Source organism: Gorilla gorilla, chromosome 4 (genome assembly GCF_029281585.2).
Source record: "Gorilla gorilla gorilla isolate KB3781 chromosome 4, NHGRI_mGorGor1-v2.1_pri, whole genome shotgun sequence".
Classification (NCBI taxonomy): Eukaryota; Metazoa; Chordata; class Mammalia; order Primates; family Hominidae; genus Gorilla; species Gorilla gorilla.
In genome coordinates this window covers 63,480,824-63,506,087 of record NC_073228.2, presented here as the reverse complement: position 1 = coordinate 63,506,087, position 25,264 = coordinate 63,480,824, and the positions used below count along the sequence as shown (strand labels likewise).

Sequence of the window (25,264 nt, the reverse complement as noted above, 5' to 3'; positions counted from 1 at the left end):
CGGCCGCGCCCCCTAGAGAAAGGAAACCCGGGCGCGGGCGGGAGGGGGCGGGGGCGCTTAAAGGGGCCGCGGCAGATGCCCGGCCCCGGCGGGCAGCGTGGCCTGCGGCCCTGGCCTCCGCTGCAGCGCTCGCCTGGCCCGGAGGCAATGTGAGTCACCCTCACAGCCCCCTCCCCTTCACTTTCTGCGTGGGGTGGACCGGGGGACGCTGGGCCCACGGACGGCGAGGGCGGGGATTAGGGAAGAAGGACTTGGAGGCCCAAGTCCCGCTCCAGGTCAAAGGGGCTGTGCCTTGGGGTACCCGTCTATCTCTGGTTGGGGTGAGGTGTGCGTCCCTGTCCCGTAGGTGTCCACATCTGTGTGTCCAGGTGTGTGTGTGTGTGTGTGTCACACTCTTGCTGAATACGCCCACTGCTAACAATATGGACGCCCAGGTGCCAGAAAGGTCAGGCAGTGTATTCCCCTGCCTCCGGACTAAAAATATATCTATCTCTCCATGCATCCTTCCATCCAGAGAGGAGAGAATCTGGGCGGTTTTTAAAGACCTCCCGAGGAGTGACCACTGTGCCTGTGTGCACTCACATCCACTTGTCATCCGCCTTACACACACCCACGGTGTTTCTGGGCCACCAGAGGTGTGTGTGTCCAGAAAGGGTGCATATAACATAGAGGGGCCGTTTCAGGTGACGGCCTTTCTTCCTGGACTTCACACGACGAGGCAGGCAAAGGCAAGGCAGGTGAGGGACGTGGGTGGGCTGGGGGGCAGGGAGCCTAGGTAGAGGCCGCACATGAGCGCAGCCCCCGCACTGAGCATGCGCCCCCATACGCGTGTGCCGCGCTTGTACCCAACCCCCAATCCCTGCAGCAGCAAAAGGCCCGGGCACTCTGCTTGTGGGGAGAGGGCAGAGGTCCCCAGGGCCAGACCTGGGGGCCAGGTCAGTGGTGACAATTGAGGAGAGGTTCTCCAAGAGTCAGAGACTCCTGCTTGTTAAGATGGGGGCAGTCCTTTGGCAGGGGTGCTCAAGTTGGTCGATTATCCCAGCGGTGCCAGAGCGGCAGTGATTTGTGGGTGGGCAGGCTCCTTCCCTAGGGGAGACAAGTAATGCTCATGAGTCACACCACCCGAAATACACGCAAAGCTGCCTCCATCGCCTATTGCTGCGGCCCAGATTGACAAGTTTGTTTGAAATCGCGATCCATGGGCTTTATTTATAATTGCACCTTAAAAAAATCTTGCAGGCCTCCCCTCCCTCGACAGCCAGCCGCTCAGCTGGTGGGGCTTTTGCAAGCAACGATACCTAGCTGGTGTGTAGGGGGGAGCACCACCTGCCGCCCCGAGCTGCTCTCTCACCAAAGAGTCCATGGGCTTGGTGGCCCCAGCGGGAAGGGGATAAGGGGCGGGGGGAGTGAGACGGGAGGAATGGCCAGGCAGCCCGTGCCAGGCGCTCAGTTCACAAGCGGTGGCCGCCCGTTCACCCCCGATCGACCCCCAGCTATGGAATTTCATTTATTAAATGTCGAGGAGGCTGCTGGCAGCCCTGCCGCTTGGCTGTCTTTGTTTCTCCGCTGTGTGGGCGCGTCTCGAGCACGTGGCAGCTGAGAGCGCGGGCCGAAGCGCAAGCGACCTGGGTTCAGTGTCTACCGCCGCCTGGCAAAAAAAGAACACGGCCGCCCAGGGGACAGCTCCCCACAATCCATCCTGAACTCCCCCTGTCCTCGGACTCATGGGCTTTGCTGGGGAAGAAGGATGATTCACTCTGCTTACCCCTCCACCCCACTCCCCATCTCCTGGTTGGCTCAGAGACTACCTGGGAGTGGCCCTGGCGCGGACACATCGTCCAAACTTTGTTTCCCCCAGCCCCGTCACAGCCAAACTTCTGGGCCTGGGACTGGAGATAAAAGGGTTTCTGGATTCCCCCGTGGAGATGTCACCACCCCAGGAAGCAGGACTGCTACAGTGGAATCACACACAAGGTTCGAAAAACAATTTAATAAGGAAATGCACAGGCATGCTCCCGGCCACTCCTAGATGCCCCTCAACCGCGCCAGCCCCCTCCCCTGCACCGGCTGCAGCCACGACACTCTGCTGACCCCTGGTGGTGCAGTCGGGCAGCGGTCCCGGGCCGCCGGAGACGCCAGCTGGCTCCTCCCAGGCGGGAGAAAGGGGCGAGGCAGCCCGCTCCTCCCTCATCTCTTCCCGCTGGGGCCTGGCACCACAGGGTGTGGAGGAGGAAGGAGGGAAGACCACACAAAGAAACCTGAGAGAGTTTGCAAGCTTTTGCTGGCACCTCCCACACAAACACTTCTTGGATTGTTGTTTTAAGTAGGGCCGGTGTGGAATCCCTTATTCCTGCCTTGTTCTGAGGTGGGCTCAAGAAGGCACCGTGCCTGGTCCCGCCACCTGTCTTGGCCCGCCTGGTTGGGGGAGGGAGGCGCTGTTTCCAGGGCAGTCATTATCCTTAGCTCACCCCAGGAGGTAGTATCTAGATTCCCATTTTGAAGAGGAGTGGACCGAGAAAGTCGGAAAAATTAAGCAGTTTGCTCTTTTAAGGTCAGGCAGTTGGAGCTATTCGAACTCTGGTCTCTCTGATATCTCAGTCCCCTCCCTCCAGGGACTGGTCCAAGCCTCTTGGTCCTTCCAGGCCTTGCAATTGGCGCTTGACAGGCCAATTCAACTTTTACCACACCCTCTGCAGGGACCATTCTGGAAGTACCTCTTCACCCTGGGGTCATTCAGGAAGGAGTCTCTGGAATCAGTCACTTCCCTTCCTGAAGGGCCAGCTGGGTGGAGGAATGGAGCTGCCACCTGCTGCTTTTTCTGTCCAACCTCACTCTGGTTCTTGCTGGGGACAGTGTGCGGGGGAAAAGGGACCGTCTTTCCCGCGTTACTGGACATTCTGTTTCCAATGACGTGTGGAAGATGGAGTTTAATTTTCTAACAGGGCAGGGAAGACTCCTCAGAAATGTTCCAGGGGCCAGACCCCTGGCTGCTCCAATGACCCTTGGTACTGATGCCCCACACCTTTCTCAGGAGTTCCCAATCAGACACTCTCTTCTGGGAATCCGGATCCTTCTTCATGGCCCCTGGGACCCAAGCTCAATTCTGAAGACCACACCTCCACCCCGTCTCCCAAACGCTCGACCTAGGCCCGTGCCCCCCCACTTCCCCAGCAAAAGGCAAAATGCCAGCGGGGGAGGTGCGTCCCAGCCCACCTGGCGTCAGGGCCCCGCCCGCGTCTGGGCCAGGCCTGACTCCCCGCCCACTCTCCCACGAGATCCGGGGACAGTGCAGACCCTCTTCGGCCACCTGTCACCCCCAGTTTCACGAGGCGGACTACAAACCCCATGATGCCGCGGGGCTGAGCTGACAAGCTCTACCCGGGGCGCCTGGTCCCCTTCCTCTCTCCCCATCATCCCCACATCCCCGCATCCCGCGCCGGCCGCTCGGGCTGAGGGCCGGGCTATGCAGCTGTGGGGACCCGGGGGCTGCGGGCGCGCGTCCCTGCGGCGGCGTCCCCGGGCCCCGCGTCCCGTGCGCCCCCGCGCCCGCTGCGGGCGCCTGCTCCCTCCGCCGAGCGGCGTCTTTGTGTGCGGGGGTGTGGGAGGCGAGCGCGAGTCCGCGCAGCGCCGCCGAGTGCCCGCTCCCTCCCAGGGCGGGTGGGGGCCTCTCCGCGCCGCCCGCCGCCGCCGCCTCGCGAGGACGCCCGTCGCCCGCGCCGCCCGCACCGCGCCGGGCGCGCCGCCCCCGCCCGCCGCCGCTCGCACATGCCCGAGCCGCAGCCCCGCGAGCAGGCAGCGCCGGCCCCCCGCCCCGCGGCCCCGGGCCCCGGCTCCGGCGCCGTCCCTCCTCCCCGGCCGGGCGCCGTGGCCCCGGCATGAGGAGCGGGCGATGATCCCCGCCAACGCCTCCGCCAGGAAGGGGCCCGAGGGCAAGTATCCGCTGCACTACCTCGTGTGGCACAACCGCCACCGCGAGCTGGAGAAGGAGGTCCGCGCGGGCCAGGTAGGAGCGCCTTCGGGGCGCCGCGGGGACCCCGCGGCCGGGCACGCCCGTCCGGCCTGGGGAGGGGGTGCGGCGCGGGCTGTCCCGCCTCCCTGGCGAGTTTGCGGCGCGTCTTTGTTTGCGGCCGCGGCTTTTGTGCTTGTTGACCGGGAAAGGGTGATAGGAGCGGGCCCTGCCCGCTCCCCTCCGGCCGGGACGGGCGGGACCACACGTGTTTCGGACTCTCCTAGATGAGGGTAGAGGCCTCTGTGCCCCTCCTCCGCCGGGGCAGTGAGGGCTGCAGGGAGGGGCTGCGGGCTGGGTCGGTGTTCCATGTGGTGGGAGAGTCCGCCCCAGCCAGTTGAGCGGCGACACCTCCCGAGTGAGGGTGCGGAGGTGGGAAAGGCTTGCGTGGGGAGGGGGCCATAGGTCAAGAATGGGGAAGAGGCTGTGTCACACTCCCAGGCACCCCAGCCCCACCCAGCGCCCTCTCCCCAACGGTGAGCGCTTTCTCTTTTAGCTCTCAAACTGGGCAGATCCTTGGATCTCTCAGAGCCCAGCCCCAGCTCAGGAACAGGGAGTGGAGAAAGACCCTCTTGGGAGGCCCCAAGGGCCTTGTCCAGGTGCTGAAAAGCACTCTCCTGCCCTCTGGTGCTGGGGCCTGGTTTCTAGGCGCAGAGGAAGCTGAGGGGCCCTGGCTGCTGGAAGGACTTGAGGTTCTGCACACCAGGTGGGCTCCCTGGTTTCTGCTGGTCAGTAAGCCCACGTGGGTCACCAGCTTTGGGCTGGGCAGTGGTCTCCAGAAAACAGGGGAAGGGGGGATGTCTTCTGGCCATGCTTCAGGATGTCTTCTGGCCATGCTTCAGAACAAAGGCAGGCACAGGTCACAGATTGCCACTTCTGCCCTTGGCACCCAGGCCACAGGTAGGCACTCATGGCAGAGATGACCCCCCGCCTCCAGGGTGGGCTGCAAGAGCCAGAGCTGGGCCCGGGTCCCATGGCTTGCTGCAGGCTGAGAACCCCAGTTTTGGTCAGGGTCTGAGACCTTGGGGCCATGGGCTGGGGGTGGTTAGCGCAGTTGCCTGCTGTGGGAATTTACCTTCTGAGGGCTGCTTATTGAGTCATGAGAAGTTCAGTCTGAGGAGCTGTGCAATCGCCAAGGGCAGCATGGAGGTGGAGGGCAGGCCATCGGACTGAGCAGGCTGGGGGTCAGGATGTGTCTCTGAAGTCCCACGCTGAGCCAGCCCCCAGGCCTGCATGGCATCCGGCTCTGCATGGCAGTCCCTGTAAATATGCAAGTGACCTGTGCCCGCAGGCCTCTGGGCCGGTCTGGGTGGCCACTTCCTGTTACCTGTGCCTATGCCAGCACTCTCCGAGTTTCTCCTCAGACTGAACTCCTCAGACCCTGTCTCTGTTTATCTATCATAAAGGCAGTGCTCTGCAGCCACGAGAAGCCTGTTAAAGAGAGTGGGTCACAGTGCCCCCAGGAAACAGATGAACAAACAGGGCATCAACCCCTGCCCTCAAGGAGTCTCTGTTCTGGTGAAGCAAGTGTGAACAGGGAATTCCAGGGTGATGTGCAAAGTGCTAAGACATGGCCAGCCAGCCTCTGCTGGCTCTTCTCTGCTTTCCTTCCCTGAAAGCAAAAGAAGACAAGCCTCGTGTGGGAAGAACTTCCCAGGGGTCCAAGGATCACTAGGCAGAAGGCTGAATCTCCAGAATGCCTCAGTCCCACTCCCTTGCCTGAGGGTGGGTGGTCCTTTTACTGCAGAGACTGGAGAGAGGCAGAATGCCCTGGGAGAAAAGACTTCTCCAGCAGGCCTCTCTGCTGATAATCCTGAAGTGGGTGGCCATCTTGCTGGGGTAAGGCTGGGGTGGGGGGCACTGGAGCCGCTGCAGGTAGAGGTGTTGGGGGCTGCTCATGTGTTTCTCTCTCCCACCCCTCTGGCTGCCTCAGAAACAAGGTCCCAGGTTCACCCCTACCCCTGCCCCAGTGAGTTAATGTCTCCTTGAAATGGACACTGCCTGCCCTGGATCCAGGCCAGGGGGAATATAGGGCACTGGTGGAGGTTAACCCTTGTTCAACCACAGAGGAGCCAGGCCAGTCCTCTCCTTCCCTCAGGCGTGCCAAAAAGAGGAATGCCACTCCGTGTGGGTGGGAGAGTTCCCTAGCTGTCTCCCCTCTCGAGGACTGGCCCAGAGTGAGGCTTGTATCCAGATGTACACTGCCTACTCCCCAGGGCACCAGGCTCTGTTTTCTGCAAGGGGGACCTGGGGACAGCCACCTAACATCATGAGAAAAGCACTGTGGAACCCTGGCATCCCAGCCAGGGGTCCCTGGCCTCTAGTCCCCCTGGTACCAGCCGCCACAGAAACAGCTCGGCTTTCCTCAAGCACTCAGGAGCCAGGTTTCCCTGGTCTTGGCTTGGCATAGGTGCCTCTTCTTCACTCCAAGAAAGCCCCGCAGAGGCCCTCCGTGGGCAGGCTTGGCAGTGCAGCTGGCTGAGGAGGGGGCCAGCATGGCCACCTTCAGAGCAGGTTAATGGGCTTTGCTCAGCCCCGAATTGCTCTGCTGGAGGCTGGAAGCAGGGAGTGATGGGCAGATAGGAGGTGCCTGGTGAGGGGAAGGGGCACCCAGCAGTGCTGTGATGCCAGCCCGGTGCCCTGCTTGCCGCTATGTATGTTCTCTGCCAGGTCGGGGGGGACAGGGTTATAAGCCAGGGAATGTGCCAGTTCCCCCTTGCCTGGCATGGCCAGCTGGGCATGGTCCTGGTTCTGGAGTCACGAGTTCCTGGTGTTCCCTGGGGTGGGAACAGGGGGAAGGGTTAGCCTGTGCGGCTCCCGTGGGAGGGACATGTGTGGGTTGGGCCTGGGGAGCAGGACTCTGCCCCTGGCAACCAGAACCCTGAAGTGGGCAGATTGTGGTCCCAGAGAAACATTTTCCTTCTCCCTGGGGCGTTCTCCACCGTGGGCTTGCTTCCTGCTTTCCCTGTTCACCCTTCTGACCTAGAGGCAGGGGAGATGGGTTGTGGGGCCCAGGATGTGCGAGGAGCACCTCAGACCCCTCCTTTTGCCTACAGTGGGCAGTCCTGGATGTGGGGCATCACCACAGCTGGTGAGCTAGGAAGCTCGGGAGAGGGAGCCGCAAACCCCAGAAACCAAAAATCAATGTGTTCTGGGATGAGGGGGAGGGGCTGCAAGAGCAGGATGGGAGGGGTGACATGGAGGGAGAAGTCCAGGGTGCGGTCCCCACAGCCCGTGGCCTCCTACGCAGCTTGAGGATGCATCCTGCCTCCCTCCCCTTGAATGAGCTCAGGCAGACCTGCCCCTGCACCCCACGTTGGGCAGGAGAGGTCAAGCAACGACCACACCAGACTCCTGCCTTCCTCCTCGTGGGCTGGGGAAGGGGCTGAGCAGGCACCACCTTGAGCACAGGCTCTGCGTCCCTCACCTTCCTCGCAAGCACCACGTTTAGTCCATACGTTAGGTGTATGCTTTTCATACTTCCCTTAACAAAAGGATTCTGCTCATGCTGAAGGAGTTTGGAAAGTACCCTGCTAGTGCACGTGGGTGTAAGGGGTGCTCCTGTGCAAATACGCACACACACGTTACACAGGAGTGGACTCCTGCAGGGCCAGAAGGCAGCTGGGCATGCATGTGCTTGTACACTTAAGGGCACACGTGAGTACCTATGAGCGTACGAGTGTGTATCTGTATGGTACCAGTGTGTACTAGAGTGTGGTGTGTGTGCCTGAGTGGAGGTAGGGAGGCTCTCTGCCCAGGGACCCCCAGCTACAAAACTCCAAAGACTCCAGCTTTTGACTCCAGCTGAGGCCTGCTGGGATAAGGAATCTCCGTTCTCTTGGTGGGGAGGGCTGGGTGTTGGGTTTCATGGGAAACCTTTTCATTCCAGCAATTAAATAGCTAGAGGCCTCTGCTGAGGAGAAGCTGGAGGCCTCTGCTGAGGAGATTAATGAATTCTCCTACCTGGGCCCAGGGCAAGGTGCCACTTACACTGCAGGCGGCACTCTGGGCTTGTGGGGAGAGCTGCTCTGGAGCTTGGCTGAGTGTATGGGGTTCTGCATGGGGTGTATGGGGTGCTGAGCCATCCAGGCCTCCCTGGGGAGGCACCCTGGGGAGCGCTCCTGAGGTGTGGGGATGGGGAGGGGCACCCTGCTTGCAAGGAAGTGCCAGCCTCTCTCTGGAGCCTGGAGCTGAGGCACCTGATGGGGAGGTGGAGGCAGCATCTGGAGCCCTGAGGCCAGGCAGGAGCCTGCCAGCTCCCTAGGGTCTTATTAGCTGCAGCGGCTGCGGCTGCGGCATCTGGGGCAGGGCTGGGAGGCCTGGATTGCTCAGCACTTCCCCAGTCAGTTTGGGCCCTGTGGCCCTCTCCCACTCCCGCTGCCGGGCTCAGGACCCCACCCAGGTTGCAAGCCCGGGAGTCCAGCCCAACCAGGATTGGACAAGAGTAAACAACGCTCCCCTTCTCTGTGAGGGGCCACAGCTCAGAGGCCAACAGGGGCCAGGCCCACTGGTTTTTTTGAGGCTCCCAGTATATTGAAAAATGAAGAAATTCCAGGACAAGGCTATAAAAATTATATAAATAATCTTAAATTATTTAAAATGTTTCATTTTTGACAATGGAGTTCATGGTCATGCTTTAAAATATTTAACTGTTGCTAGAAGATGCGTAATGAAAAGCAGTGCTCCTTGCTCCGCCTCTCCCACCTCCCCAGCACTCTGGACTCCTTTTGTCATTTACCTCCCTAATTATAAACAATATATTGTTTATATTGCCCTCTCCCCTCCCCTTCTCCCTCCCTCCCTCCCTCCCTTCCTTCCCTGCCTCCCTCCCTTTCTCTTTCTTTCTTCTTTTTTTTTTCTTTTTCATGAGACAGCGTCTCACTCTGTCACCCAGGCTGGAGTGCAGTAGTGTGATCACAGCTCAGTGCAGCCTCTGCCTCCCAGGCTCAGGTGATCCTCCCATCTCAGCCTCCCAAGGAGCTAGGACTACAGGTGGTGCCACCATGCCTGGCTAATTTTTGTATTTTTTTTTTTGTAGAGATGGGGTCTTGCCATGTTGCTCAGGCTGGTCTCGAACTCCTGAGCTCAAGTGATCCGCCTACTTTGGCCTCCCAAAGTGCTGGGATTGCAGACGTGAGCCCCCCGGCATAAACAATGTACTTCTGCAATGATTTCTTGGTTAATTACCTTCCCCTCCTTGTGCCCCCTCAGCCTAGTACTCTATGCATTTGTCTAGCAAATATTTATGTGCCAGGTGCTGCCTGGGGAGTGGGGAACCAGCAGTGAACAAAGCAGACAGGGACCTGGCTGATGGGGCTTCTGTTCGAGGTGCAGGAGGTGCTAAACAGGCACTTGGATGGGCAGTGGATAGAGCCATAGCAGCTGTCACCTCAGATGGGCTGTCAGGGTGGGCTTTTCTAAGGAGGTGACATTTGAGCAGCAGCCTGAGTGAAGGGAGGGAGAAAGCTTTGGGGCTCTCTGGAGGATCCTGGAGAACGTTCCAGGGAAGGCCATTGGTGAAGGGTGGAGCAAATGAGTTCAAAGAGAAGTCTGGGGCCATTGGATTCCCTGCTACCTACGATGGAAAGCCACTGGAAGATTTTGAACTAAAGAGTGTCAGGACCTGAGTAACACTTCACAGGGTGACTTTAGCTGCCATAGGTGAGGTGGACGATAGAGCCTGGCAACCAGGGGAGCAGCAAAGAGGCAGTAGGGGGCTGCCAGTGAGAGATGGCGGGGGCAACAGCTGCAAGGTAGTGGAAACTGGGAGGCTTCTAGGTCTGTTTTGAAGGCAGAGCCTACAAGTTTTTCTGATGGGTTAGATGTGGAGGGTGCGGGAAAAAGAAGAGATGTAGACAGTTTCAAAGTTGGTTTTTTTTTTCCACCTGAAAATGAAGTAAATTCAGGTGATGTTTACTGTTTATGGGGGCAGGTGCAGCTGTCCAGGAATGCAGAAAACAAGGAAAAGTTAAGAAAGTCACTTCCAGAATGAAGAAGGCAAGAGAAAGGGCAGGAGACGTCATGGAAAGCCAGGCTGTCCCATTTTGTTTCATGAATTCAATGATCTTTTTATATTTTTACTGAGGATGTAAATTACTGTTTTCCCCCAAAGAGTTTTCTTTTATTCCCTGCATCAAGAGAATTTCCTCTGGGTTCTTAGCATCTAATTTGTGTGTGTTTTTTTTTTTTTTTGATACGGAGTCTCACTCTGTCCCCCGCGCTAGAGTGCAGTGGCGCAATCTCGGCTCACTGCAAGCTCTGCCTCCCGGGTTCACACCATTCTCCTGCCTCAGCCTCCTGAGTAGCTGTGACTACAGGCACCCGCCATCACGCCCAGCTAATTTTTTGTATTTTTAGTAGAGACGGGGTTTCACCGTGTTAGCCAGGATGGTCTCGATCTCCTGACCTCGTGATCCGCCCACCTCGGCCTCCCAAAGAGCTGGGATTACAGGCGTGAGCCACTGCGCCCGGCCGTCTTAGCATCTAATTTGTATGTTTTGGTTTATTTCACATGGGAAGCTTTCATCAAGTGTCCAGTTTCTCCTGGCTGTTGGATCATATTTAAGAATGGGGCTGTGGAGCTCAGGGATGTGTGGGTGCTACTGTAAGGTGATCAGGTGGCAGGCTGGCCTGTTCATTGTAGGGTCACCAGATGTCTGTATTCTGAGGTCTTTGGGACAACTTCCTACTCGGGTAGATAGGGTGGTGGTGGTGTGACCTGGCTGCCAGTGGTTCAGGACCCAGGTAGGGAAGGGGCTGGGGTTTCACGGATCACTGGCTTTCAGCACCATACCTCATCCTCTGCTGTGGCCAATGCTCCTGAGTCCAGAGCATCTCATGCCCAATTTCTACAAAGAATAAACCCCTGGTGTCCTGTGATGAGGAAGGGGGGCATCTCCCAGCTTAATGAGGCTGGGAAGGGGACCAGGGGATCCTGAATTGTAACCAGCCTCCCTGCACTCAGCTCTAGCTTCACCTCCACCTCTGCCATCCCCACTGCCTCCAGGTCCTACCTACACCTTTCCGGGGGGGCTGGGGGTCACCTGGCTTGCTCCTTATGTGGACGTTTCCCTCTGTGGCTGCTTTAGTTTCAGCTTCCTCTGCTCCCCTAAGTCAGTTGTGAGGCCCCAGCCACTTCCCATGTTCTAAAGTTGTGTTGAAGTTTCTCATCTGCTGACATCTCTTCTCTTTATTCTTGTGGGTTTTAAATATTTTATTGACTTTTTTTTGTGTGTGTGACAGGGTCTGGCTTTGTTGCCTAGGCTGGAGTGCAGTGGGATGATCTCTGCTCACTGCAACCTCTGGCTCCCTGGCTCAAGGGATCCTCCCACCTCAGCCTCCCAGTAGCTGGGACGATAGGCATGCACCACCACGCCTGGCTAATTTTAGTATTTTTTTGTAGCACAGAGTTTCACCACATTGCCCACGCTGGTTTCAAACTCCTGGGCTCAAGTGATCTGCCCACCTCGGCCTCCCAAAGCTTACAGGCATGAGCCACTGCGCCCAGCCTGACATTATTATTATTATTTTTTTTTGAGACAGAGTCTCTCTCTGTCACCCAGGCTGGAGTGCGGTGGTGCGATCTCTGTTCACTGTAACCTCCACCTCCCAGGTTCAAGCAATTCTTGTGCCTCAGCCTCCCTAGTAGCTGGGATTACAGGAATCCCCCACCACGCCCAGCTAATTTTTGTATTTTTAGTAGAGATGGGGTTTCACCATGTTGGCCAGGCTGGTCTCAAACTCCTGACCTCTGGTGACCTGCCCGCCTCGGCCTCCCAAAGTGCTGGGATTACAGGCATGAGCCACTGTGCCTGGCCTCCTGACATTCTTATACATTTAACATTTTTTGGCACTCTTCAATCCTTGGTACAGATTCAAGTTTCCATCTGGGATCATTTTCTTTCCACGTGAAGAACTCCCTTTAACATTTCCTGCACATCTGGCAATAAATTCCCTTAGAATTTGTTTGTCTGCCAACATATTTATTTCTTCTTCAGTTTTGAAGAATATTTTCACCGGGTATGGAATTCTAGGTCAATACCAGTCATACTGGATTAGAGAGAGAGAAAAAAAAAAAGAATTCTAGGTTGAAAGTTTTTGTTTTTGTTTTTTTCCCTCAGCACTTTAAAGATTTCATTATATTGTTTCCTGGCTTGCATAGTTTCTGATGAGAAGAATATAGTATTTCCTGTATCTGTTCTTCCATACATAATGGACCTCATTTCTGTGAATGCTTTTAGGATTTTCTTTTTACCACTAGTTTTCAGCATTTGATTATGATGGACCTTGGTGTAGTTTACTTCGTGTTTGTCTTACTTGGGGTTCATTGAATTTCTTGGTTCTTGGCTTTATCTTGGTATTAGTTTCCACAACAAATTACTACAAACTAGGTGGGTTAAAACAACAAATATTTGGCCGGGTGTGGTGGCTCACGCCTGTAATCCCAGCATTTTGGGAGGCTGAGGCGGGCGGATCACGAGGTCAGGAGATCGAGACCATGCTGGCTAACACGGTGAAACCCCGTCTCTACTAAAAATACAAAAAATTAGCCGGGCGTGGTGGTGGGTGCCTGTAATCCCAGCTACTTGGGAGGCTGAGGCAGGAGAATGGCGTGAACCCGGGAAGCGGAGCTTGCAGTGAGCCAAGATCATGCCACTGCACTCCAGCCTGGGCGACAGAGTGAGATTCCATCTCAAAAAAAAAAAAAAAAAAAAATTTATTCTGTCACAGTTCGGGAGACATAAATACAAATTTGAGATGTTGGCAGGGTGGCAGTCCTTCCAAAGGCTCTAGGGAAGAGTCCTGCCTTGTCTCTTTCAGATTCTGGTGACTGGGCCACAACCCTCTTTGCTTGTGGCTGCAGAACTCTAGTCTCTGCCTCCGTCTTCACATGGCCTTCCCACCTCTCTGAGTGTCTTAGAAAGACACCTGTCATTGGATTTAGGGCCCCCTGGGTGATCCAGGATTATTTCATCTTGAGATCCTTAACTTAATTATGTCTGCAAAGACCCTTTTTTCAAATAAGGTCTCATTCATAGGCTGTGAGGGTCAGAATGTGATGTGGACATGTCTTAGGAGGGGCACCATTCTTCAACCCACCATAGTAGTTTTTATCAAGTTTGGAAAAATTTTGGACGTTCGTTCTTTCTTTTATTATTTATTTATTTATTTTGAAATGGAGTCTCCCTCTGTCGCCCAAGCTGGAGTGCAGTGACACGATCTCGGCTCATTGTAACCTCCCCTTCCCGGGTTCAAGCGATTCTCCTGCCTCAGCCCCCGAGTAGCTGGGACTACAGGTGCCCACCACCACGCCTGGCTAATTTTTGTATTTTTAGTAAAAATGGGGTTTCACCATATTGGCCAGGCTGGTCTCAAACTCCTGATGTTGTGATCCACCCGCCTTGGCCTCCCAAAGTACTGGGATTACAGGCGTGAGCCACCGCACCCGGCCTATTTCTCTAAATTTGTCTTATTTGTCCTACTTCTTTATTCTGTCCTTTGGGATTCCAATAGATATATGTTAGAATGCTTGATAATGTCTTACAGATTATGAGGCTCCATAGAGACAGGGTCTTGCTCTGTTGCCCAGGCTGGAGTGCAGTGGCGTGATCATAGCTCACTGCAGCCTCGAACTCCTGGGCTCAAGGGATCCTCCTGCCTCAGCTTCAGAGGAGCTGGGACTACAGCTGCTTGCCACCATGCCCAGCTAATGTAAAAGTTGTTTTTTTTTTTTTTTTTTTGTAGAGATAGAGTCTTGCTGTATTGCCTGGGCTGGTCTTAAACTCCTGAACTCAAGCCAACCTCCCGCCTTGGCCTCCAAAAGTGCTGGGACTATAGAAGCCCAGCCAACTTTATTTTTCAGTACTATTTTTCTCCTCTGTGCTTCAGTTTGGAAAGTTCTATTGCTGTCTTCAAATTCACTGATTTTTAAATTGTGCAGTGTCTAATCTGCTGTTATTTCCATTCAGTGAATTTTTCATTTCAGTTACTGTACTTATTATCTTTAGATGGTCCACTGGGTTCTTTTTTATACCTCTCATTCCTCTCCTCATGAACATCTTTTTCATGTTTTTCTTTAAACTCTTGAGTATATTGAGCCATCTATCATCTTTATCATTTCTGAGTTTTGTTTCTATGAAATTATTTTTCTCCTGATTGTAGGTTATATTTTCTTTCTTTCTTTTTTTTTTTTTTTTTTGAGATGGAGTCTCTCTCTCTGTTGCCCGGGCTGGAGTGCAGTGGCGCCATCTCGGCTCACTGCAAGCTCGATCTCCTGACCTGGTGATCCACCCGCCTCAGCCTCCCAAAATGCTGGGATTACAGGCTCACGTGAGCCACCGCACCCTGCCTATAAGTTTTATTTTTCTACTTTTTGGCATATCTAGTAATTTTTAACTGAATGTTGGACATTGTAAATATGATGTTAAGCATCTGGATTTGTTATTGTTCTTTAAAGAGTGTTGGGCTTTGTTCAGGCAGACTAGGTAAATTACTTGCAAATCAGTTTGACCTTTTTGAGGCTTTTTTTTTTTTTTTTTGAGACAGAGTCTTGCTCTGTCACCCAGGCTTGAGTGCAGTGGGGCAATCTCAGCTCATTGCAGCCTCAACCTCCTGGGCTTAAGGGATCCTCCTGCCTCAGTCACTGAGTAGCTGAGGCTACAGGCACATGCTACCATACCTGGCTAATTTTTTGTATTTTTTGTAGACATGGGGTTTTGGTATGTTGCCCAGGCTGGTCTTGAACTCCTAGGCTCAAGTGATCTGCCTGCCTCAGCCTCCCAAAGTGCTGGGATTAGAGGTGTGAGCCACCGTGCCTGGCCTTTGATGCTAATTTTTCTTTTTCTTTTCTTTTCTTTTTTTTTTTTTTTTGAGATGGAGTCTTGCTCTGTCACCCAGGCCAGAGTGTAGTGGTGCAGTCTTGGCTCACTGCAACCTCCGCCTCCTGGGTTCAAGTGATTCTTGTGCCTCAGCCTCCTGAGTAGCTGGGATTACAGGCACCCATCACCATGCCCGGCTAATTTTTTGTATTTTTAGTAGAGATGTGGTTTCGCCATTTTGGCCAGGCTGGTCTTGAACTCCTGACCTCAGGTGATCTGCCTGCCTCCGCCTCCCAAAGTGCTGGGATTACAGGCATGAGCCACTGCACCCGGCCTGAGGCTAATTTTTAATCTGTTAGGGTGGGTCTAGGTGAGCCTTTTCTCTAGGGATAGTTTAGCTCTACTGCTAAGGCATAACACTTCTGAGGTCTGATTAAATATGCATCTCCACTCTAGGAGGCTGGAGCTTGATTATCTCCCTGCTTTTGGTGAGCTCTGAGAATTTACCATTTTATTGCTCCTTTTTGTGTGGTCTTACTGAGTTTCACTATACACATGTGAAGTTTAGTATTCAGGAAGACTTGAAGAGACCCCTATGCAGATTTCTGGAGTTTTTTGAGTAGTTTACTCTTTTCCAGAACTGTGCTCTGCTGCAACCTTTAATACCTTGGCTTCCCTGAATCCTGTCTCCATCTTCTCAACTCAGGAAGAGCACCATGCTCTGCTCGGGCTTCCCCTCCTTGAATTACAGTCTGGAATGTTCCTCCAGGCAGAAATCCAGGGATGTTACAGAGCTCACCTTGTTCATTTTCCTTACTTCAGGGATCACAGTTCTGGACTTCTAAAAACAGCTATTTCTCTTTACATATATTTTCTATATAGAGAAATATATATACACACACAAACACACACACACACACACACGTATATATACACACACACGCATATGTATATATATATTTGAGACAGCGTCTCACTCTGTTGCCCAGCCTGGAGTGCAGAGGTGTGATGATATCTCACTGCACCCTCAACCTCCCAGGCTTAAGCGATCCTCCCACCTCAGCCTCTGAGTAGCTGGGACTACAGGCACAGGCCATCATACCTGGCTAATTCTTTTGTATTTTTTGTAGAGATGGGGTTTTGCCATGTTGCCCAGGCTGATCTCTAACTCCTGGGCTCAAGCAATCCGCCAACCTTTGCCTCCCAAATTGCTGGGATTACAGGGGTGAGCCTCTGTGCCCAGCCTTCACATATTTTGCAGCAATAATTTTCTCATTGTTTATGGTGGCAGAGTAATTTCATTTATTATGGTAGGAGTAGAAGCCTTTTTACTGGCATTTTAATCAAGTTCAGAGAAGAGGAGGGAGTTACATGCATGTGGTCAGTTCACTGTTCTTTTTTTTTTGAGACGGAGTTTTGCTCTTGTCACCCAGGCTGGAGTGCAATGGCATGATCTCGGCTCACTGCAACCTCCGCCTCCCGGGTTCAAGCGGTTCTCTTGCCTCAGCCTCCTGATTAGCTGGGATTACAGGCATGGGCCACCACGCCTGGCTAATTTTGTATTTTTAGTAGAGATGGGGTTTCTCCATGTTGGTCAGGCTGGTCTCGAACTCCCAACCTCAGGTGATCTACCCGCCTCGGCCTCCCAAAGTGCTGGGATTACAGGCATGAGCTACCGCGCCTGGCCTGTCAGTTCACTGTTCTTAACTAGAAGTCCTAGACTCTTGAAATATATTTAAATACTTATGTTTAAGACCGGGCGTGGTGGCTCACGCCTGTAATCCCAACACTTTGGGAGGCCAAGGCAGGCGAATCACTTGAGGTCAGGAGTTGGAGACCAGCCTGGGCAACAAATCAAAACCCCGTCTCTACTAAAATACAAAAATTAGCCTGGCATAGTGGTGCTCGCCTGTAATCCCAGCTACTCAGAAGGCTGAGGCACAAGAATCGCTTGAACCTGGGAGGCGGAAGTTGCAATGAGCCAAGACGGCACCACTGCACTCTAGCCTGGGTGACACAGTGAGACTCTGTCTCAAAAAACAAACAAACAAACAAACAAACAAACAAACAAAACTTATGTTTAACAAACATGCTTTCTAAGCCAGGTGCAGGGACTTGTAATCCCAGCTGCTTGGGAGGCTGAAACAGGAGGATTGCTCAAGCCTAGGAGTTTGAGACCAGCCTGGGTGATATAGTGAGACCCTGTCTCAAGTAAAAAAAAAAAAAAATCTTTTGTCTGGGCACTGTGGCTCACACCTGTAATTGCAGCACTTTGGGAGCCCGAGCCAGGTGGATCACCTGAGGTCAGGAGTTCAAGACTAGCCTGGCCAACATGGTGAAAACCCATCTCTACTAAAAATACAAAAAATTAGCCAGACGTGTTGGCGAATGTCTGTAATCCCAGCTACTTGGGAGGCTGAGGCAGGAGAATCGCTTGAACCTGGGAGACGGAGGTTACAGTGAGCCGATATCACGTCATTGTACTCCAGCCTAGCCAACAGAGTGAGACTCCGTCCCCCCCAAAAAAAAAAACACAAAAAAACCCCAAAAAAAGCTTTTATCACTTGTATCACACAACAAAAATCTCATGCAATGTAATCATGTTATTCACAAAATTATAGGATTTGTACAAATTTTAATGCATAGTGTCCCACAAGCACAGGACATGGTTGTGAAATTGTATTAATACCATGAACTTGTTATTTCATTCCTGTCTGTGTATTACTGTAACCGTTTGTTAAACCTCACTCAGTGATAATGTCAGTGATCTAAATTGGTAGCTCTTCCTGAAGGTGGCCTGGGACCCTTAGGGTAGGTCTGGTCCCAGGTGAGCTCCTTGGCCAACAGCCTCTTTGCCACCCCACTTCAGTCCCAGGCTTATTCTTGGCAGGCAGGCCACTGGGCCCTGGAGGAGAGGACCCAGCCAGGGGCCCTTGGTGGACAGAAAGGGAGGAAGCCCTCCCTCTTCCAGAGTTACTTTCTGTCCTGTCTTCTAAGCCCCTTTCCATCCACGTGTCTGTCTTTCCGTTGCCCATAGTGTCTGTCTTTCCGTTGCCTTGTGAGGTTGGTGAGGCAGAGCAGCCCCAGCAGGGGGTGGGGGTTGCTGCCTGCTCCAGGGCTGTCTGGCTCCGGAGGGCTGCCTCCGATGTGACTGGGGCTATATCTTCCACTCCTCCTCCTCCTCCTCCTCCAGGTGGACATTGAGCAGCTGGATCCCCGCGGCCGGACTCCCCTGCACCTGGCCACCACGCTGGGGCACCTTGAGTGTGCCCGTGTGCTCCTGGCGCACGGCGCAGACGTGGGCAGGGAGAATCGCAGCGGCTGGACAGGTGGGCAGCCCTGCTCACCCCAGCCCCGCAGCCGGGGCCTCCCCAGCATCATAGACCTATGGTTGGCTGAAGGGTCCTGCCCTGTGACCTTGCCTCCCCCTCCCCCAGTGCTCCAGGAGGCTGTGAGTACCCGGGACCTGGAGCTGGTGCAGCTGGTGCTTCGGTACCGGGACTACCAGCGGGTGGTGAAGCGGCTGGCGGGCATCCCCGTGCTCCTGGAGAAGCTGCGCAAGGTGAGGCCCAGCCTCTCAGCCTCCACGGGAGCCCTTGAGCCCTTCTCCAGTGCAGACTTAGCCTCTCTCCCCTTCGTCCTCCAGGCCCAGGACTTCTACGTGGAGATGAAATGGGAGTTCACTAGCTGGGGTAAGCGGGCTGCAGCAGGTCGCTTCTGGGCTCTCCCACTTTAGGTCCTGCGCTTGCTCCCCTGCCTGGAATGTGTTCTCATCGCTCTTCCGGCGGTTGCCTCTATCCCTTAGCTCAGCTCAGGGTCACTGCCTCAGCTAGGCCTTTCCAGATTGCCCCAGATACTGTCTTGATTCCATTATTATTCTCTTCACTCTGTCATGATTTGCTTACTGTATTCATGACCTGCCGCTCCTTGTTAGAAGGTAAGCTCTGAGAGGGCAGGAGTCCTGTCTTTTTCACTGTTGTATTCCCAGTGGCTGGAACACTCAGTAGGTGTTTCATAAATATTTGTTGAAAGAATGGATGAAAGAGTGAGTGCATGAATTAACAAATGGTGGACACTAGGGACTTAGTGGTGACAGAAACATGCCCGTCCCGACCTCAGGTTGCTCTTGTGTGTGAGTATGGTCTACACTGGCCAGGGAGGGGGTTTTGGAGGAGAGGCTGCTCTCTCATCAGTTCCCTCCCCTGTTCCTGGCCACACGGATCCCAAACCCCATGCCCTGAGCTGGTCCAGGCCGTGTAGGCCAGACCAGTCAAAGCCACCTCCAACCTCCGCTTCCACCAGTGCCCCTGGTGTCCAAGATCTGCCCTAGTGACACCTACAAAGTGTGGAAGAGCGGCCAGAACCTGAGGGTAGACACCACACTCCTGGGCTTTGACCACATGACCTGGCAGCGAGGGAACCGCAGCTTTGTCTTCAGGGGCCAAGGTCAGGCAGGCAGGAAGTGGGGCAGGGTGGGGACAATGGGAGGCAGCCCCAGGCCACCCCTGATCCCCCTGTGCTGTTCCGTGGCTGGCAGACACAAGCGCCGTGGTCATGGAGATTGACCACGACCGCCGGGTGGTGTACACAGAGACTCTGGCACTGGCTGGGCAGGACCGGGAGCTGCTGCTGGCTGCTGCTCAGCCCACTGAGGAACAGGTGCTGAGCCGGCTTACCGCGCCCGTCGTCACCACTCAGCTTGACACCAAGAATATCTCCTTTGAGAGGTGGGTGGGCATGGCCTTGGTCACCCTTGAGCCAGCCCGGTGGGGTGCCTGCCTCACCTGGACCACTCTGCTTCCCCAGGAACAAGACTGGCATCCTGGGCTGGCGCAGTGAAAAGACGGAGATGGTGAATGGGTATGAAGCTAAGGTGAGGCTGCAGCTCCCAGCTGCCAGCCCAGCTGCACTCTTGCCTACAGCAAGCTGTACAGGGGATTCTGACCTCCCTTCCCCAGCCCTGGAGGTACAGAAGCAATGCAGCGTGGTCAAGCACTTATATTTGGGTTCAAGGCACTTCTCTGGTGTTTTATATGGATGTATGGATGTATACACAGGGCACGTGCACACGCACACACACACACACACATTTATTCCTCACAGCAACCCTTTCTGGTAGGTGCTGTTCTATTAGTATTCCCATTTTACGCATGTGTATTGAGTCCTTTCCTTGGCATCCCATTTACTCTTCACAACAACCCCAGGAAGTAGGGATGATCGGTCCATTTTATGATGAGGAAATAGAGGCTTAGAGTGGTTCTGTGACCTGTACAAGGTCACACAGCTGTTAAGTGGCAGAGCTGGGGTTCAGATCCTGGCTGGCCTGACCCTAGAGCCAGGACTTTATCCCTAAAAATGACTGCCTGGCCGGGCATGGTGGCTCACGCCTGTAATCCCAGCGCTTTGGGAGGCCGAGGTGAGCGGATCACCTGAGGTCAGTTCGAGACCAGCCTGGCTAACATGGTGAAACCCCGTCTCTACTAAAAATACAAAAAATTAGCCGGGTGTGGTAGCAGGCGCCTGTAATCCCAGCTACTCGGGAGGCTGAGGCGGGAGAATTGCTTGAACCTGGGAGGCGGAGCTTGCAGTGTACAGAGATCCCGCCACAGCACTCCAGCCTGGGCAACAGAGCGAGACTCCATCTAAAAAAAAAAAAAAAGGCTCTGCCTGTTACTCTGGGACCCCTATGTTGCCCACGACATGAAAGCAGGAACTAACAAATGCCATGGGTTTTGTGTGTGGCATCTCCTCTGAAAGCCTCCCCTGCTTCTGTAGTCTGGGAAGGCCTCTGTGCTACCCCCACCAGTGCATGGACCATGCTGTTATAACTCCATTTTATTGTCTCCTTATAGAGATTGTAAGTCTCAGGAGGGCAGGGATCATGTTTGGCTTGTTTACTGTATCCCTGATGCCCACCTCAATGCCTGGCACATAAAGGCTCCTCAAAAAATGTTTGTTGAATGAATAAGTGAATGAATGAATGAATGACCTCATATATTTACTTACCCAAAAGCCTGGAGCAGAGTCTCTCCAGGACCCTTTGCTACAGGGAGTGTTCCCAGTGCCCTTAGGGGTAAGACACAGGGTAAGACCAGAACTGCCTATGAGCCCTTTCTTCATCTGTCCCCAGGTGTATGGGGCATCTAACGTGGAGCTCATCACCCGCACACGGACAGAACATCTTTCAGAACAGCACAAGGGCAAGGTCAAAGGTAATGAGGCAGAGCTGGATGGGGAGAGGTGTTGCAGGACTGCAGGAACCAGCTCCCACTTCAGTGCTTCCATCAGTATTCCCACTGGCATCCTAGCAAGAGGCTGGATGCTTTATTCAGGCCGATAGATTTCAATTCAGGTGCCAAGCCCTAAGGATGGGTAGTGGCTGCCTAGAGTACTAAGAAGATTCTAAGGACTCATCTGGGTTCAGTGGAGAGCCATGCTGCAAGTGATTACTAATGTTGCTGTTGAATTTGGGAGGGGAGAGAAATGCCATGTATGCCATTTATTGGCCATTCTAGTCTAGTGGGACATATCCTAGGTAGAAAGTCAGGGGACCTTGCCACAGATTCTGTATGCCCATTGATGCCACACCTGATTCTCTGGGTACCAGATACCGTGTCCAAGGTGAAAAAGCATAATTTCTACCTCACAGGGGAACAACATGAAATCATGCCTATGGAAGTGCCTGAAGCAAACACAGACACGCACAGGCACACCCCACAATGCCCACCTACCCAGATGGAAGTGCCTATGGAAGTGCCTGAAGCAGAACACACACACGCACATGCACACCCCACAGTGCCTGCCGGGGCAGGCGTTTTACTGTCCAGGGTCACTGAGCTGGAGAGGAGCACTTTTGGAAGTTGCTTCTGTCCTCTAGGCCTTCCTTTTAGTGTTTTAAGCTGTGCTCACAGAGGCCCTGGCCCCTGGCCCTTGAAGCCCTCAGTCCCCTTCAGGTGAACGTGCCTGAGTATGTGGTTGGGTGAGCAGGCCCCACCCCAGGAACTGGCCTCCTCCCTAGGTCTTGGGTGCTGTCACCTCTGATGAGGTGCCCAGGTGTGTGTGGAGTTGCAGTGTCCTCTGAGATGCCACATTTCTTGTAGGCTGTAAGACACCTTTGCAGTCCTTCCTGGGAATCGCTGAGCAGCACGGGGGCCCCCAAAATGGGGTGAGTGTGTGCAGGGGTACCCGTAAGTGGAGGGATGTGGATGTGGCTCAGGAGGAGGCTTGGGAAGCGTCCTGCTTAGCATGGCCTATGTGGACCTCCTTTCCACAATGCCCAAGGCCATGTCAGCACCACACTGGCAGAGGGGACAGCTTGGGGGCCTTGTGACAACAAATGAGCTGGCCTGGCATTAGGAACTGAGGGGAGTTCCTGGGCCCCTCCCCATGTGGTACAGACCCTGATCACTCAGACTCTGAGCCAAGCCAACCCCACTGCCATCACTGCAGAAGAATACTTCAACCCCAACTTTGAGCTGGGCAACCGTGATATGGGCCGCCCCATGGAACTGACCACCAAGACACAGAAGTGAGGCCCCTGCCGGTGCTGGGAAGGTGGGGGGCCGGGGCTCCAGGAGATGCTGGGAGGCCATGGCTTCCTGCAGTGTCCCTTACCCCTTGGGATCTGGTGGGGGCAGGTTCAAGGCCAAGCTGTGGCTGTGTGAGGAGCATCCCCTGTCCCTGTGTGAGCAGGTGGCCCCCATCATTGACCTCATGGCCGTCAGCAATGCGCTTTTTGCCAAGCTCCGGGACTTCATCACCCTGCGTCTGCCTCCTGGCTTCCCAGTTAAGATTGGTGAGACCGCACGGCCATTTCTCCTGAACCCGTGGCGGGCCGACCGGGGTTTAGATGAGGTCGGGGTGGGGCTGAGGCTGAGGTGTGAGGGGCTGAGTGGTGGCGCCTGATGGTTTCCTCATCCTCAGAAATCCCGATCTTCCACATCCTCAACGCCCGCATCACCTTCGGGAACCTCAACGGCTGCGACGAACCGGTGCCATCGGTGCGAGGCAGCCCCAGCAGCGAGACGCCTTCCCCAGGCAGCGACTCCTCCAGCGTCAGCAGCTCCAGCTCCACGAGTGAGGCTCCCTCCCCGCGAGAACGCCTGCCCCTCGGCTCTCCCCGGGGTGGGTGGGAGGGGCGCGCCCGGCCGTGCCTGACCCAGCCCCCGCGCCCCCAGCCTCCTGCCGCGGCTGCGAGATCTCCCCGGCGTTGTTCGAGGCCCCGCGCGGCTACAGCGTGATGGGCGGCCAGCGGGAGGCGGCGACCCGGGACGACGACGACGACCTGCTGCAATTCGCCATCCAGCAGAGCCTGCTTGAGGCGGGCAGTGAGTATGACCAGGTGCGTCTCCGCGGGCGCGCGGGGCCACGGGACTCCGCGCCGCCACGGCTAACGCCCACGCCTCCCCGCAGGTCACCATCTGGGAGGCGCTAACCAACAGCAAGCCAGGCACCCACCCCATGTCCTACGAGGGTCGCCGACAGGACAGGTCAGTGCCCGCTGGGCCGGAGAGAATCCTCCGGAGAGGATCCTGTCTCCCCTAAGCCAGGACACAGCCGGAGAACCCGCGGGGCCCTCGGCAGGGACCCTCCTGGTATCGGGATGGCTTCTGCCACCACTCCTGCCTCCGAGGCGGCAGGCAGGGGTCAGGGATCCAGGCTTCACCGCGGAGTTCAGACTCTCCCCAGGCATTGACGGGGAGAACTTGGTAGGGTCTGGGCTCCGCCACGACCAGGTGGGGGCCAGGACGCCGCGGGACTGACCGCCTCCACTAGAGGGTGGTGGCCGCGGGCCGCCCTGGAGCCTCCACGCCGTGTCCCGGCCCCGGCCGGTGGGTGGGTGCGCCCGGGAGCCCGCGACATTCCTTCCCCACCCCCAGGAGCGCCCCGCCCACGCCGCAGCGCCAGCCTGCGCCCCCGGCGTCAGTGCCCAGCCCTCGGCCCAGCTCAGGGCCAGGTTCCGGCGGCCACGTGTTCCGGAGCTACGACGAGCAGCTGCGGCTGGCGATGGAACTGTCGGCGCAGGAGCAGGAGGAGAGGCGGCGGCGCGCGCGCCAGGAGGAGGAGGAGCTGGAGCGCATTCTGAGGCTCTCACTGACCGAGCAGTAGCGCCCCCTGCCGGGACCCTCGCCAGCGCCACGCGCGCCACGCCCAGGGCCAGGAGCCAGACAAACCCCGGCCTGCGCGCCTGCAGAGCGGCGGCTGGAGACTGGAGCCACCGCCTCGCGGGTGCAGCAGCACAGCAGGCACGGTTCAGGGAGGGATTCGGCATGGCCGCGGGGTACCTTCCCAGGCCAGGGCCCTGGAGGCAACTGGCACGGCCTGATTCCCCTGCTTTGCTGTATTCTGATTCCCCAACCCGCTACCCTGGGCTCAGATCTGTCCTGTCCTAGGGCGGAGCCAGGCGGTCCTGAGGGGGAGATGAATCCTTAGAGGAGCGCTGTCCCTATCCCTTGCTCCTTCTGGCCGGTCTGCATTTCTGTTCACTAACCCCACTCCAGGACACTGCCCCTGAAGCCTTTGCATCTCTGCTCTTCACTCCTGGGGGGCAGCTGAGCTCCCCGCGTGCTGTGTCACTGCTTTGTTCCAGACACAAACCAGCACGTCTAGGGCCCAGCCCCTCCCCCACCCCGGCATTTCAGCGTCAAGTGCACTTAGCGGGGTACCCGGCTCCCCCAGCCCCCACACCCGTCCTGGGTCTCAGGGTGGTTCCAGCTTCTCCTTGGGCAGCCAGAAGTTGGAGTCCCATCCCCCAAGGCACATTTTTTTTTTTTTTTTTTTTGTGACCAGGGAGTGTGTCCAACGTAGCCCCCTGGCCTGTGCAAGCCCTGACTCCCTCATGGTGCCTCGGAGAGTGGGGAGCATATTGGGCTGGGGTAAGCACTAGACCCAAGTAGACTGGACACAAAGGGCTCGCCCAGGGCCCTGGCGCCACCCCCACCCCTTCCCACCAGCTGCTGCTAGCCTCTGTGGTTGTACATCCCACTTGCCCCCACACGGAGACTGACTCTAAAACCCTTCATCCAATGGTGCTAACCCCCGGCTCTCCCCTGCCCCACCTCACCCACCCAGAGAAGCACAGACCCCGCCAGGGGCAGGGGCCCACCGCACACCCTTGTCCCGGGCCTGTCTGGGACTGGCCTTCCCGGCTCAGCCAGTGAGGCTCAGAAGGGACACAAAGAGGGATGGAAGAAAAGAACAAAGAGAAACTGTTCCTCCCACCCCCTTCCCTGATGCCAGGGGCACCAGACTGATTCTGAGGCACAAATAAAAGAGGCTTCATACAGGAGGCTTTTGCTACCTAACTTTACTTGGGGGGAATGCCTAGGGTGTGGGTTGGGGTCCTTCTGAACCTCAGAGTGGAGAGAGCTCTAGGGTAAGAGGCTGCCTGATGGGCCCTGAGCCCAGGAGTGCATCGCCAGGTCTCCCAGGAACCTGGGGG

The 25,264-nt window shown here is 55.6% G+C and overlaps 1 protein-coding gene across 6 annotated transcripts; it reads left to right on the top strand.

Annotated features, from left to right (window-relative positions):
* The first annotated feature begins 95 nt into the window (after positions 1–95).
* Positions 96–25,111, top strand: ANKRD13B (ankyrin repeat domain 13B). Of its 6 annotated transcripts, none has more exons than XM_063705857.1 (15): positions 96–149; positions 18,017–18,152; positions 18,261–18,385; positions 18,470–18,515; positions 19,126–19,269; positions 19,361–19,550; positions 19,630–19,696; positions 20,954–21,035; positions 21,924–21,988; positions 22,221–22,351; positions 22,461–22,618; positions 22,747–22,899; positions 23,001–23,164; positions 23,236–23,312; positions 23,703–25,111. In XM_063705857.1, the coding sequence occupies exons 4-15, from the start codon at positions 18,491–18,493 to the stop codon at positions 23,929–23,931; spliced, it is 1,485 nt and encodes a 494-aa protein (XP_063561927.1). In that variant the 5' UTR covers positions 96–149; positions 18,017–18,152; positions 18,261–18,385; positions 18,470–18,490; the 3' UTR covers positions 23,932–25,111. The 6 variants fall into 6 exon arrangements, 5 of the variants coding, with proteins under 5 accessions (XP_063561927.1, XP_055244570.1, XP_063561926.1 ...); XM_063705856.1 differs by lacking the exon at positions 96–149 and adding an exon at positions 3,387–4,003 and having other exon boundaries at positions 22,428–22,618; XM_031011287.3 differs by lacking the exon at positions 96–149 and adding an exon at positions 3,388–4,003.
* The last annotated feature ends 153 nt before the right edge of the window (positions 25,112–25,264 follow it).

Excerpts from the sequence above, each read along its gene's own strand:
- ANKRD13B (XM_055388595.2), top strand. The coding sequence starts at position 3,464 with ATGCAGCTGTGGGGACCCGGGGGCTGCGGGCGCGCGTCCCTGCGGCGG. Across the intron at positions 18,153-18,260 it reads GAATCGCAGCGGCTGGACAG|TGCTCCAGGAGGCTGTGAGT; the intron begins GTGGGCAGCCCT and ends CCCCTCCCCCAG. Across the intron at positions 22,352-22,427 it reads CTGACCACCAAGACACAGAA|TGTCCCTTACCCCTTGGGAT; the intron begins GTGAGGCCCCTG and ends GGCTTCCTGCAG.